Source organism: Trachymyrmex cornetzi, unplaced genomic scaffold (genome assembly GCF_001594075.2).
Source record: "Trachymyrmex cornetzi isolate Tcor2-1 unplaced genomic scaffold, Tcor1.1 scaffold67, whole genome shotgun sequence".
Lineage (NCBI taxonomy): Eukaryota > Metazoa > Arthropoda > Insecta > Hymenoptera > Formicidae > Trachymyrmex > Trachymyrmex cornetzi.
In genome coordinates this window covers 2318543-2332957 of record NW_017299992.1, presented here as the reverse complement: position 1 = coordinate 2332957, position 14415 = coordinate 2318543, and the positions used below count along the sequence as shown (strand labels likewise).

General features: G+C 38.4%; 1 protein-coding gene across 5 annotated transcripts in view; it reads right to left on the bottom strand.

Annotated features, from left to right (window-relative positions):
• The window catches only part of TfAP-2 (transcription factor AP-2), a 240846-nt gene that overhangs the window by 118096 nt on the left and 108335 nt on the right, over positions 1-14415 (bottom strand). Inside the window, exon 2 of one of the 5 annotated variants that reach the window (XM_018517311.1) lies at positions 8835-8957. The exons of the other annotated variants lie outside the window; for them this stretch is intronic. Within the exon in view, the coding sequence (XP_018372813.1) occupies positions 8835-8897 (63 nt within the window). The 5' untranslated portion in view covers positions 8898-8957. The remainder of the gene's footprint in view (positions 1-8834; positions 8958-14415) is intronic. 5 annotated transcript variants of the gene reach the window in all.

The window sequence follows — 14415 nt, the reverse complement described above, 5'->3', positions numbered from 1 at the left end:
GTGAGTGGAGTTCAGCCGTGTCCTCTTCGGATCTATGATCTTTAATGCAGGGTCGGCAACGTCGGCGGAGCCGCATGTCCGAGTCGCTTGACGCGCTTCGTCCGAGAAATCACGACCGAAACGCATATTACACTCACATTAGATTATTATCGGAGCTCTCTGCTGCTCTGTTCTCTTGTGCGCACGGAGCTGTCGCGATTTTACCGAAGATAACGTTTCCTTCGAGAATCTTGCGCTTTAGTTCCATTCAAGATTTGACAATATCCTCGGAACGTTGAACTGTCTCAGAATTTTCGCGTAAATTATTTCTTACGTTTCTTCAAACTTTTTACATGTATTTGAAATTTTTCGTTACTCAAATAATTATATCTTCTTCGCTTTTTCTAACAATAAGATGCTTTTCCTAGATGTTTGGATTCATTGTTAGTGTCGTGTAAGGGTGTATAAAAAAAAAGATGGAGAAAAATTGACAAAACAACACAACTATGCAACGAGACTTGCCCCGAGCATCACGCTTCGTCTTGACGTTATTTAATAATACAGCAATATCACTAATAGTCGTGTAGCCTGCGCGTCCGTATACATGCAGACGCGTACACACACGTGCCTACGAGCGGGTCCAAGAGGATATCAAGGTGAAGGATACGCACGCCAGGTATATATCCACAACGAACTTTCGAAGGGGGCGGTGTGAAGGGCGTAGCCCGCTAATTATAATTATACCACGAGAGTATTAGCAGCGTGAAATGCAACGTAAATTCTGGTGAAATACTCGCCGCCCCTCGGGGTCTGGGACGGCTCGTTTGCCAGCGAGAGCGCTTTGTTTCGCGGCCGTACGAGTCGGAGATCGACTCTTGCACTGTCGCAGCAGCATGTACACAAACGGTCGCAAACGCCTCACAAAGCCGGACCGTTTCGCTAAAGGAGAAACGAGGGCGAGCCGCGGCTTTTCCTTTGCCCCGGTCGCGCTATGCTACGCTCTGCTCTGCCGTCCTCTGCTGCAATTCGTTTTTGTCGCGGAAAAACATTAATGAGCACATGTGAACGCGCATCAACGGGTTTACTATCCAGAAAGAATTTTGCGCTGTTACACTTGTTTTCCCCTTAATTAACTCGATAATTTGCACCACAGTAACTAAAAACTGCGCTACCTCTCATTCTTCTCTATAATAATTCATCGAAATTATTAACAAGATATACTTGCTTGCTGGTTAATTTAAATGACTGAAATTATCGTTGAAATATTACGCGCGTGTTGTGAATCAATATCGAATATGCCAAGAAAATAACTTCGTGATGCTAAAAATAACAATTTATAAATACAAAAGTAACATGTACTTTTCACAAATGTTTGTTAATAAAAAAAAGGTTTATTTTCTTAGAATTATTGAGAAATGTCCAATTGGATTCGATATATCAATTAATATTAATTCGATTAATTATTTAATTGTCATTGCTCGCAATCGGACACATTAATTGATGGAGTTTGAAAGTATCGGATTGTGGCTATTTCTCCGGAAATGCAATGCAGGTAACATTATCTCGTGTTGTTTGGTGAATGCTTTGAATTCTAATAGTAAACATATTGGAACTAATACGTGTACGCACATAAATTGTTTACGTCTACTTCATTTTGTGTTGCAATTAGGATCCTGATTTTTTTACTTAATTTTGGAATTTGCAATTTTTTTGTGGAATTACTCACTTTGTAGCTTTTAATTTTTTATTTAAATTCGTAAAGAATATTGAATAACTGCAAATTTCCAATTTCAATTTAAGGAAAATCGTAAAAAGATATTATTTGTAACTGATTGTTCAAACTTTAGATTTTGACAAAAAATTTCAAATTCATTTTAATATATTTTAGTTAACATTTCGAAAATCTTTTCGCAGCATTGATAGTATCTATAATTTATAACTATAATTAGTATATATTTCTTACAAACAAAGATAGATAAAATTTTTACATCATTATTTATACTCGATCTATTATCTCGAAAAACGTAACGTTCTGTTTATTTTATTTGCTATCCTTAACCCTTCGCCAGCCAAGTTGAACTTTAAAGATATAAATATTTTGATCGTAAATTCCAGTAGAGAGATAAATGTAAATTTGAAAAAATTAATAAAATACATTCCGACTTTTATGAGAGTAAAAATTCGTTATTAAAGTTTTTTTCAGGTGTAAAGCTTTCAGTATGAAAGAATTTTTTTTTAGATTTTCATGTAGTGCGAAATATAAAAATCTGCATTGTGCGTGTGTGTGTGTGTGTGTGTGTGTGAAGCTCGAAGACCCGAATTAATAAAAGAAGGTGTAAAATTCCACACAGTCAACGAAGGGTTAAAATACTTCATATTTTAAACTAAGTAATAATAATAACTGCACATATGATTCACTCGTAATTTGTAGAGGCTGGTTTTGGCAGATTATAATATACACACGCACGTACAATCGCATTCGTGTTGGTATTTGTTAGTAACGACTTAAGGGTCCTCTACATAGAAGTCGTAGATGGTCGTGGAGTCTTAAGTCGTACGAAACCCACCAATCACAATCAAATATAAGGAGAATACTCGATTCGAATTGGTCAGTTTCCTACGTATGAAGGACTTAAGGCTCCACGACCGTCTACGACTTGTATGTAGAGGACCCTTTAGGGCCTCAGCACAATAATGGTCGTAACCAAGTCGTGAATCGTGAGTCGTAGTCGTATGTCAACGCACAATGTTTTGTTGTGATGGTAACATGTCTACATCAGCGGTCACCTTTGTTAAAATTACAAATCGTTAACGGTAAGTGACATAACTAGTATAATTACATCATATAACTTTTCAAATATTTTTATACTTTAGGTATAAATTGTCAATGCATGTATAACGAAATAATGTGTAACAAATTTCGAAATGATTAAAAAACATAACTTTACATATCAAGTCCTTCATACATTAATCGAATCAGTATACATGCAAACATTTTTATTCATTTGCAATGTTGTAATAATACAGTTGTTAACAATTGTAACAATTGTACATTGTTTTTTAATCATTTCGAAATTGGTTACACATTATTTCATTACACATGCATTGACAATTTATATCTAAAGTATTAAAACATTTGAAAAGTTATATGATGTAATTATGTCACTTACCGTTAACGATTTGTAATTTTGCCAAAGGTGACCAAAGGCTCGCTGTGATGTAGACATGTTACCATCACAAGAGATCAATGCGTAATGTGATCGATACGGCATACAGATAGGCCAAAACATTGTGCATTGACATATACGACTACGACTCAGGATTACGACGATTATTGTGAGGCCCCTAGCACGCGGCAGCGGCGGCAACGGCACGAGGATTAAGCGTCGCGCATTTTAAGTTCGCGGGACGGGGAGACGGGTTGGATTCTCCTAGTGCACTAATAACATAGTAGCGACCTGATAATTAATAATGAAACTCGAGAGGGAGAACCAGGGTCGGCCCCGTTACGTTGAAAGGATCGCGGCGGAGTGGGTGGGACCCCCCTTATATCTCGTAATTGCAAGGTGTGGACGCGCTGCTTTACGTGCGATTCGCCCGAGCCGCGGCGAATGGTGGATGCAAAGGCAAGGAACTAGGGAACGACAAGAGGGAACGACCAGACGACCGGCGCGGCGCGGCGGCAAACGGGGGAATGGTTAGCGAGATACCCGCGTGCAGCGAACTGAAACTGTGGCTTGGCCATTCATTAGCGTGTTGGAACGCGGCGTGGTTACGCCTCGCGACGTTCAAGACGCGCTCGCTGATGATCTAATCTGAAAGCGCGATCTTGCACGCGACTTGAAATTCCTCGCATCATCGTGTCTGGATTTTTCTTCTTTTCTTGGCTCGATTCTTTTTTAACTGCTGCTGCCAAGCGCAGGACGGTCGCATACTTGCAGGACTCGATAATCAAACATGTAAATACGTTTCTTGCAAACAAGAAGCTACTTTTGCTCAGAATCTATTGCTATATTTGAAAGGAACAAACAGCCAGAAGAATTTACTTAAATAATAAAACAGTGAATCGAATAAATAGAAAAGAAGCCAATACGGTCGAAATTAGATCTTGGTTCAGCCTCAGTTTGTGAGTGCGTTTCAAGTCCGACAGTAAGCAGCGCGCAGTTTGATGTATTTAGAAATAGAAATAATACAAAAATATCGTTAGGCACCAAGATCTAGTCTTGATTGTATCTGGCCCTTTTTCTTCACTTAATTCATTTATTTATACCTCAATGATTTTATGATGCAGAAGAAATAATAAAAAGAATATATTTCTTAGCATGTGTCATATCGATATATTAAAAATTGTATTTTCTTTTAATAATGTCAATGTATTCTGCATTTTAAGCAGATACATCATTAGAATAGCAGAGAATTGTGAAACCTATTAAAATATAATTTGAAGTTGTCATTTCTTGACATTTCCCATGCTAATCGAATAAAAACATTATCGTTTCCTCCGAGATTAGATTCGTTATTCAGAGGAAAGAGCTCGAAGCACACAAAATAATACCCGCTTAAATTTTATAAAAATTAAGTAAGAAATAACTATATTATATATATTATTAGTTATATTATTAAATCATTCATAAATGAATAAACATAAAAACAATGGTCATAATTAAGATAAAGATCATACGCAGCTAAAGCGAAGGATATTTAACATTCTTGAAATCTCAGGGAAAAGAAATCTTGCGTACACGTAGAAACGTGCGCTTCGATTTAAATACGTTCACGAGTTGAAGAAAGAATGAAGCGGAAAGGACGAGTCGCTGTGGGTGATAACGCCTTGTTTGCTTTGAAAATTAAAATCGACTGCAGCATGATTGTTTTGAGACAAAACAATCTCTCTCTCTCTCTCTCTCTCTCTCTCTCTCTCTCTCTCTCTCGCGGAGACGAACACGAACGAGACGGAAACTAGAAACAAAGGAGGAAGCGAGCGAGATCAATTTACTAAAAAAAAATATGAAGAACCCGCTTGAAATCTCGGCGAAAAATTCGCGAATTGACTAGTTGCGAAGCGATCGAAAATTCCTCCGCTGCATAATTAACGACCCGCGTGTCATTCGGTAAAAATCGGACGTCAAAAACGCGACTGCACGGATCGGCACGTTTGTGCTGCCCGTTTCGTAATAAGCGATTGGCATATGGGGGGTATATTGGTTAGCCCCTCGCTGAGTGAATGAAACTAATACAATAACGATCATTTGTACTGCGAATCATACGACGTCCTGGCGTGCAGATCGACAATTCATCTTCCGAATGTAGCGTAACACAACGCGATTTGCATTAACAATTTAAGCCTAGTATAGAGTTTTGGTTCATTTAAATCTTCACTGTTAAATCTATAGTGTCAAATTTAATTCTATAATTAAAGTCGCTACTGCTTCTACTCAATGTATCGTTTTATATTATATTAAAACAACGCTTAAATTTCACGCTATATAGTGTCAATTTAACGATATATAATGTAAAATTGACACTGTATAGTTTCAAATTTAACCATTGTTTTAGTATAAAATAACGATATATTGAATAAAAGCAGTGGCGACTTAAATTAGGTTAAATTTGATACTGTAGATTTAACAGTGTTTGGAGAGAGAGAGAGAGAAGAATGCAGAAGTTTATTTTTAAAATTTTACAGCTTTTCCTTGAGAAAGTTATAATTAATTATTTCATTGTATTCCTTGCCTCAAATATAACACTTTTTTAGCACCACTATAGTGGCTTTCCCGTTTTGTAAAGATTAAAGACACTAGGAGAGAAAATATATTTTGCATTAATTTTTCATTATATTCTTATGATAGCGAATGAACGATATAAGAAGCATTTTACCGTAATTGTACTTTATACCTCAGATATTCTAAGATATCCGTCTTGAAATCGTTCTTTCCGAAATAAAATACGAAATGAAGAGCGGAGAGACAGAGCATTAGTCAACGATTTTTTTTTTATCGAGCTCCCGCCATTCTATCCTTCCTTTATTCCACTTCCATCGCCACTCTCTCTCCGCCGGTGACTCGCTTCCTCGTTTTCCATCCTCTCTTTTATTCCCATCGCGCGAATCCTTCTTACGCTCTTTTTCCCCCATTCCCTATCCTCTTTTTTTTTTTACCCCGACGTCGTTTCTACCGTCGACGAGCTTGGACTTTACCGAGGACTAAAACGAGACTTCAACACAAATAAGATAATTTCCATTATAAACTCGGGGGTAGGGTAAGTAAACGACGAGGAGTTATTTACTTGTCTCAGAAAGAGGGGAGAAAGGGAACAAAGTAATAACAATGGAATGAGAATAAGAAGGAATCCGCGCGCGGATTCGCGGTGGGTACCAAGTTTGAAGTCGCGTAGGCGCATTAAAGGTGGGGAGGGGAGCTTACGTCGCGTTATTATCCAAAGCAAATGGCCTCCGCTATCGTTTCTCATCCGATTCCGCAAGAAAACGCAGCGAGAAAATGCGCTATATATATAAATGTCCTATTGCAACTTATCAGTTTACTGTTCAATTTTGTATTATTTTGGTACACTCTAAATTTCTTGCAGTGAAATCTCACTTCAAGAGAGTGAAAATGCAACCACCATTGAAAAAAAAGTGACGATCTTCACTCTTTTTAGAGTGAAATCTTACTTTTTTGGAATAAGATTTCACTTTTTTGAAATGAAAATTCACTCTAAAAAGAGTGAAGATCGTCACTCTTTTTTCAAGAAGTGAAATATTTTCACTTTTTTTCAAGGGTGATTGCATTTTCACTTTCTTGGAGTGAGATTTCACTGTAGGAAATTTAGAGTGTAAGCGAAACAGCGAAGTCGCTGGTGCCTAATTATTTATGTATTTACTCATCTCTGCATATCCTGGACGTAAATCTTTAAATACACAAAAAATTAAATTAAAAATTAAAATTTCTATCATGAAAACGCACTCACGTAAAACGCGATTTAATAATTTTCTTTAGGTATACGTTTATGTAGCTATGCAAATTTGCCTGAATAGATCCTTCAGAATCAACGAGATATATGTTCTTCGCATTTTGATCTATTGCGATGATTGAGTTCATTCGCGATGGCGACAATCCGGGGACATGAGATCATTCGAGGTACATGTCTTCCTATCAATCTTATACTCGCGTTACAAATCCCTCTTAACTATCGGAAAGAGGAATGGGTTGAAGAGAATCGTTGTTTACAACGGAATATGTGAAAACTCCGTTCACGATTTTCGACGAAACTGTTGTCGCGTGTTTGTTTTAAAATACCGTTTTGTAATTAACCCCTTCGTGGCTCGACACACCGTTTTCGCGTTTCCGACAACTTTCCAGCAATTTCCGTTGTTGCTATAACATCAGCTCCAATGTTATTTCTTTATAAATCAGTCTGGAGAGCTTGAAGAGAATTCGAATTCGCGTGAGAGTAATATAATCGATACGTCTAGACATGCTAAACTTTATAGCGCGAGTTCGTACATAAGTTTATGTCATTTCGCTACAAGAGAGATTTTTAAAGATTTCCCGATAAGAAATATCTAGAAATACGTTTATAAATTGACATACGGAAAGAATGATTTTTTGTTGAAGTGTCTAAAGTAGATACTTTTGATAAAGTATCTGAAGTTGATCTGAAAATAATTGGGTTGGACTATTACAATAATTACATAAGAAACTCACAAGCAAAGGCTTTGACATTCTAGTCATCAGCCTTTGAACATCTATAATTACTTTGATCGTCCAACGAAATTATTTTTAGGTTATATCTACCTAAATTTGTAGGTACTTCAACAAAACTGTTCTTTCCGACTACGATTCATCTCATTTTTCGTTAATTAATGCTTCTCACGGACTACTCTATTTAAATTATTTTTTATTATTGTCGAATTATTAAATATAGTATCGAAATTTATTGTTACAATGGCTTGAAATTAAAATCTCATAATTCGTTATATTCTAAAAATTTGTTTTTCAAAAAATTTAACATCGATAATCGTAAAAAATTATTACGCTAATATTGTTTAATCTACGTGTCGCGACAAATTTCAAAAAAATAATTTCGTAGCATTAAGCATTATAATGGTCTAATATATCAAAAGGATAATTGAGTCATACATTACCTGAAAGCGGCGGAGGCCGCGGAAATTGCTAGGATTGCTAGATTGCGCCGTTCTTTTAACAGTAATAACACTTGTTGTACAATTATGAATTTACGGCGATATTAATTGGCGATTTTTCAACAAACCAAATGTTTGTGCACGCAAAGGGCGCAGTTTTTCGAGCTGTAACGTATCATCGTTAATTTAACCGTGAGTCATTAAAAATACAAAAGGCGCTTCCATTACCCCGGCCATTCGCTGGTAATTAAATAATTTACATTTCCGGTATGATTAAAAAAGTTTCGATGTGTGAGCAGAGTTTCAGATAGCAGAAACCCTGGTATCGTCGGACGCGTAAAAATATATCGTTACGCATTTCAGAGAAAATCTCGATAAAATTACGAAGGCCCGATACGCCAAGCCGGTAGCAACGCTTTGAAAAACTTGACAGACTATTAATTGAATAAAAACGAACGCTCGCGCAAATATCGTCGATACGAGTCCTTTGTATCGCGTGTGGTTTATCGGCGTTTGGCATGGCATGCCACGCGGATAGAGGAAGGGGAAACGGCGACGAAGATGTCAAAGAGCGTCGAAACCAGCGGTATATATCGACGCGGCCAAGTATTTCATGAATCCGCAGAAGAAGAGCCATCGGAAGCGCACGTTTGTGGTGCCTACGATTTGCAACGAACCGCGTTCTTGCGTTCTTATGTAAGTGCGACGCACTCACCCAAGATGCACCGCAGTCGCCGCCTCCGAGAGTCTGAAAGGCCGGCATGCATCTGAACGTCATTCTGAGCTCTCTACCGCCGAATTATTTATCCAAAGGTCGATTGCGGTTCCCCAGTCACAACTTACCTAGAACAAAGCGAAACACTTAGTTAGCGATCAAATAGATATTGCTAGTCGTAAGTATTAATACTAATTTCAGATAATCACAATCGAGAGAAAATACAGGATGACTCATAGAATGTCATACCATTTGTTTTAAATGTGATACGTTTATTTTTAACAAAATTATCACACAACTAGTAGAATCAATATAGAGCTAGTAGAATTATTTACGGAGGAAGGACGGTTTTTGTTAAAGTATAAAGTAAAAATTTAGTTAGAAACAGATCTGTAAATAATACTTATGTTGGATTATCAAAATAATTATGAAGGGGACTTAAACTAGTCGCTATTTCGATGATCCAACAAAATTATTTCCAGATCTGTAACAAGCTAAATTTTTAGATACTTCAGCAAAATCTTCTTACATATCGAAGTTTGAAAAATAATTGAATGACATTTCGTGTGCCACCTTGTTGTTTTAAACTTTCAAATTTTCCTTTTTTATTTCTCTTCTTTTGTCGAGGCTCTCGCGCCAGGGAAATCAGTCTATATATTAAGACTAACGCATTTCTTCGCGTTTCCGATCCTTCCAAGATCCCACATTCGTAATCCCACGAGACTTGCGATCGGTAACGCATCGTTCGCCGATGTAACAAATCTGCATATTATCTCCCGATGTAACAAATCTGCATAACGCCGTGCAGATGCCTCAGAGTACACGCACATACTCGTGGAGGCTGGGTATCCGCTGGTATACCGCCCTTCGCGATTACGTTCGCAGATAGCGAAGAGATCTCGGCGATAAGCGAGGGGTGCGTCGTGGAAGGGCGCGCGACGATTATCCGAGGCTCATTAGGCGCGTGAAGTGAACGCGCGTGTCCTTTGAGCGAGCGCCCTCGCATTTATGAAGTAAATTGAGATTATTGAGGGACATTACGAGAGGCTGTAATCGTCGGTAATGCCTCCTTCAACAGCGCGCGATTAATCGTCGCGTAGGCAAATGTAGAGCTGCGCGTTTTACCGGAATCTTTGTTGACTTTTTTTATATATTAAAATGTATTTTTGATGAATTAACTGCAGAAATAAATGACAATTGTTTTAATCATAGAAATATATCAATAGTTTCAGTACCGTGCTGTCGTAGTGATTTAACACTCAAGAATTTGGAAGAGAATTAAATAATGTGAGAGTGATATTTAATAGTTTTACGTTAACGGAAATTTAATTCAAAATTTCACTGTTGAACGACGATATCTATGATGTCAGAAAATCAATTAATACAGACATAATAATATTTTCGGACGAAAGCATATTTTAGTGCTTAATAAATGCAAATTTTTGCAAATGCATTATTTTAGTTTCATCAACTGTGCGCAGATAAGGTTCGTCGAAATTTGAAGTCGCGATTTGAATGTAAAAGCCCAAAGTTCAAAAACAGGAATGTTGAAGCGTTCGACAATGCCTATAGGATGACTCGTCGACGCATCATCGTTCATCGATAAAACGACGAGATTGACCCGCGATTCCGCCATCAACAGTTTGAAATGTCAGTAATCCAGAAGCAATCGAGATCCGGCGGGAGATCACGGCGCGTTTCGCGCGGCCAGGAATTCCAAAAATCCGGCCACAGACTGTTGCGTAAGCGGAGCTCTCCTCCCGTCCCTTTCGAAGGGGTTATTAGGCCGAGCGCAGCGCATTCTTTCGCGCGTCCGAATAAGACCATGAGGAATATCCGGAGGAACCAAAAGAATGAAAAGGAGATGTAAAAGAAGAAGAAGAGGATGTCGACGGAGAGAAGGATAGGCCTGACTGAGGCCCGTAGGAGAAAGCAGAGAGGACGGTATAGAAGAAGATGCCAGACGCGCCGATGAGGCTCGACGAGAGAGAAAAGAGAGAAAGAGAAACAAAAAGAGAGCCGGAGAGCGAGTTCTGTACGCTCTTTTTACATTTCATCCGGCAAAACTTATCCAATTTTCCTAAAACTTCTAGTGATGATATTAAGACTTTTTTTATTTTCGTTTGTACAATTTGCTTGAATACACAAAGTATATAAGTTATCCTAACTACAATTGCCGGCATTCGGGACAAATTAAATAACCTGGCAAGTTTCGTCGAAGCAATCGCGAAGCTCTGAGAGATCTCAGAAATTGTCATATATTTAAAGATTACCAGGACCCGTCGCGATTCTTCTTTTACTCGAACCATATCTCTCACTCGTATTTCCACCAGACAGCGAGATACGAAAAAAGGAGGATGAAAAAAGCGAATCCGAGCGGCCGTTTCACCGTCCGTCGGCCCGATTTTGGCGCGGAAGCCGCGAGCCCGGGCCGATGTCGCTGCGGGGATGAATAATGGATTCGAGCGCGGCCATGCCGGGTATATATCCGGTTGAATATTCATAATGCATCTCTACGCCGTCCGCGCATGAGGATCCACGAATACGGTCCACGAGCTTCGGTCGGGGTATGCATGTGCGCGCCCGCAACGCTCTTGCATCTTGCACGCGTGGACTCGCGCGCGCACGTGCTCGCGCGCTTGCAAGCGTAAGAGAGCCACGAATCGCCGGCAGTCAAACAGGGACGCTTAAATTTAATTGACGCTTTCAATGTATTCAATGTCGAATACCACTAGCGGCTACGTTATTCGGAAATACGCTTGCCGCGAGGTGCGGCTTTCAACCACAGGGTGACTTTCAAAAATCCCCTGACTCTCGCGTCCCATCAGATATTCGAAACAATTAATTATTATCACCTGCAAACTACGCTATTTCTCTCTCTCTCTCAATGAAATCTTTCTCATCTATCTTTACAATTCACGACGTTTCTTTATTTTCTAAGAGACTATGAATTCCTTTGCTCGTAATCTTTAGGCCTGTTTTTCATTCCTGCACTAGAACTTTCTTTCTACTCGCTTTCATCAAATATCAAACGTATATATATATATATATATATATATATATATCACTTTAAGTTCCAAAAGTATGTCCTAGTTCAACTACAGAAAATAGATTGTTTTGTTTCGTCCTCCTCCTTTTTTTATATATACCTTGTACGGTTGTGTACCGATATTGAATCGATCTCGAGCGCCGTTGCTCTGGTAATGTCGATGTATCGTAAGCTTAATGTCGCAACGAGCGAACGCCATTCGGAATATCCGCCTACTACCTGCTGGAATACGAAATGAGCCGCGTTACGCGCTCCAAAGAGTATCAAACGTACACACCGAGTGCGTATCCGAGCACGCATGCGTGCGCGTACGCTGGACGTGAGTTTCCATCCGACTCCCGAAAATTGGACCATCAGATTGAAACTGTCGTCTATCCCTCTTTCGCGAGCAGGGCCGACGCGACGTGCCGTTTAGGCGAGGATAGCGAGAAGGGGTGAAGAGGATAGGGGAAGGACGCGTCTTCTCGTCGTGTTCGCTCATCCCTCGAAAGCCACGTTTCGCCGACGATGACGAAGACACGAGGGTGCCGCCCCTCGTCTCCCATGTTACCAGCGACACGACGGTGTGTAATCGTCGAAGCTGCGCGACGAGTTTAATCTGGGATGCGTTTGAAGTGCGGAGAATTTTTGCGCCGCGCCGCGCCGGTTCACGGGGATTTAAATCGCCGAGAGATGGGATTTTTCAATCTAAGATTCGTATTTCCATTCTCGCTGTCTCTTTCCTTCGTCCGAATATATTTTGCTGGCTACCGTGTGGCAGAATAAAATCTAACTCCGGTGAAGATATATAGTTTACAGCGCGGAAAATTTCGCTCGACCTCGTTTTTCTAAACTCCGTACAATTTCACGTATATATTCTGTACAATTTAACACATGACTGTTTTGCATTCATTATAAATAAAAGTAATGAACATTTAGATAAAGGAAAGTTTTAGCTCTGTTAATACAAATAATGTAAGAACATGCGTATAATTATGCGTATAATATTAACGGTAAATACAGTTATTAAAATTATCTAACACAAGAAATTAATTATAATATTAACTGTGTTCACAAATGTTAAAATAACTGGAAAACAAAGTAATATTTATTATCAATGTTTTCATTTAAATTACATTTTATTTTTACAGATATACTAAAATAATATATATCTGTTTAGATTTTTATGAAAATAGTCTTCTACAATTCTCTTAATATTGTATTAATATTTCAGAAATACGTCTGCAATATTTTTCTAAATATTTAAGGATTATTGCAGAAATATTGCAAAGTATTTTTTTAAAACGGACAAGAATATCACAAGTTTTCATTTCTAAATTCTGTATAAAATTTTATATGTGTATTTTGTGCGTAATCTGTCATATGGCTGTTTAACTATTTTCTGCATTTATTATAAATAAAAATTAAGAACGTTTTACTTCTTAATCTATTGATGTAATGTAAGAACGCATAATACTATGTCTTGTAACATTACGAACTGTACCGTACAGAGATATATTGTGCTTAAAAATTTAGTATGACCAGATATATTCGAAAGGCTGGTTACATGATCGCATCCCTTTGAAATACATCTCGCAATTCCGAAATTACTACAGCCTCGCCACGAGCTATGCAACGAAGATTGGAATTCATCGATTGAGATGCAAATACTGTTACAGCATAGTCTTGACTATGCGAAATGGTCAATTGTAACATATAAATTCATCTCGATGCAATGTAGGTGCGATATATATATCGATATGCGACGTGCAAGAGATCATAGAATATTCCACTTATCTTACTATCTTACAGAAGATTTTTAGACCCACCATCAAATAATATTTTTTAATACAAATTAAATTCACCCTAATACATAATTATATCCAAAATATCAATTAATCACTATCAATTTCGATATTACAGAACTTCGATCGTTGGCCGATCTTTCGAACAATAGAAATTACAGTTTTTAAAGTCTTCCCTTGTCACTCTGCACTGAAAAAAAAGTCTAGTTATAGCTACCAAATATTGAGTGAAATAGTTTCAACTAAATGTTGAGGTAATATAACTAAACATAAGTTTACTTTTACAAGTATTTAGTAAGTATTACCGTTGGTAATATGGTTTAGTAATATTTACAAAATATTTGTAAAGGTAAACTTATGTTTAGTTATATTACCTCAACATTTAGTTGAAACTATTTCACTCAATATTTGGTAGCTATAACTAGACTTTTTTTTCAGTGTGCTGCAAAGTTATCCCAGCACAATCAAAGCTAAAGTACCACGCTCGAGATGCCTCGCCGTAAACGTAACGCCCCGGCAACGGCGCCGCACGCGAGCAACAACAATTAAGGAGATCGAAGTTAACTGAGTTATATCGGGGGTCGAGATGAGGCCGAAATGAGAAGTTTTACGCCGGCAATTCTTGGCGTTATCGCCCTTTATAGGCACAGCCGGCGCGCGTGCACCGGCTCCAGGGAACCGGTAAGGCACAATAACACACAGCCGCGTCCCGGTTCCGTCCGGAGCCGTTAACGATTCCCCGTATCCC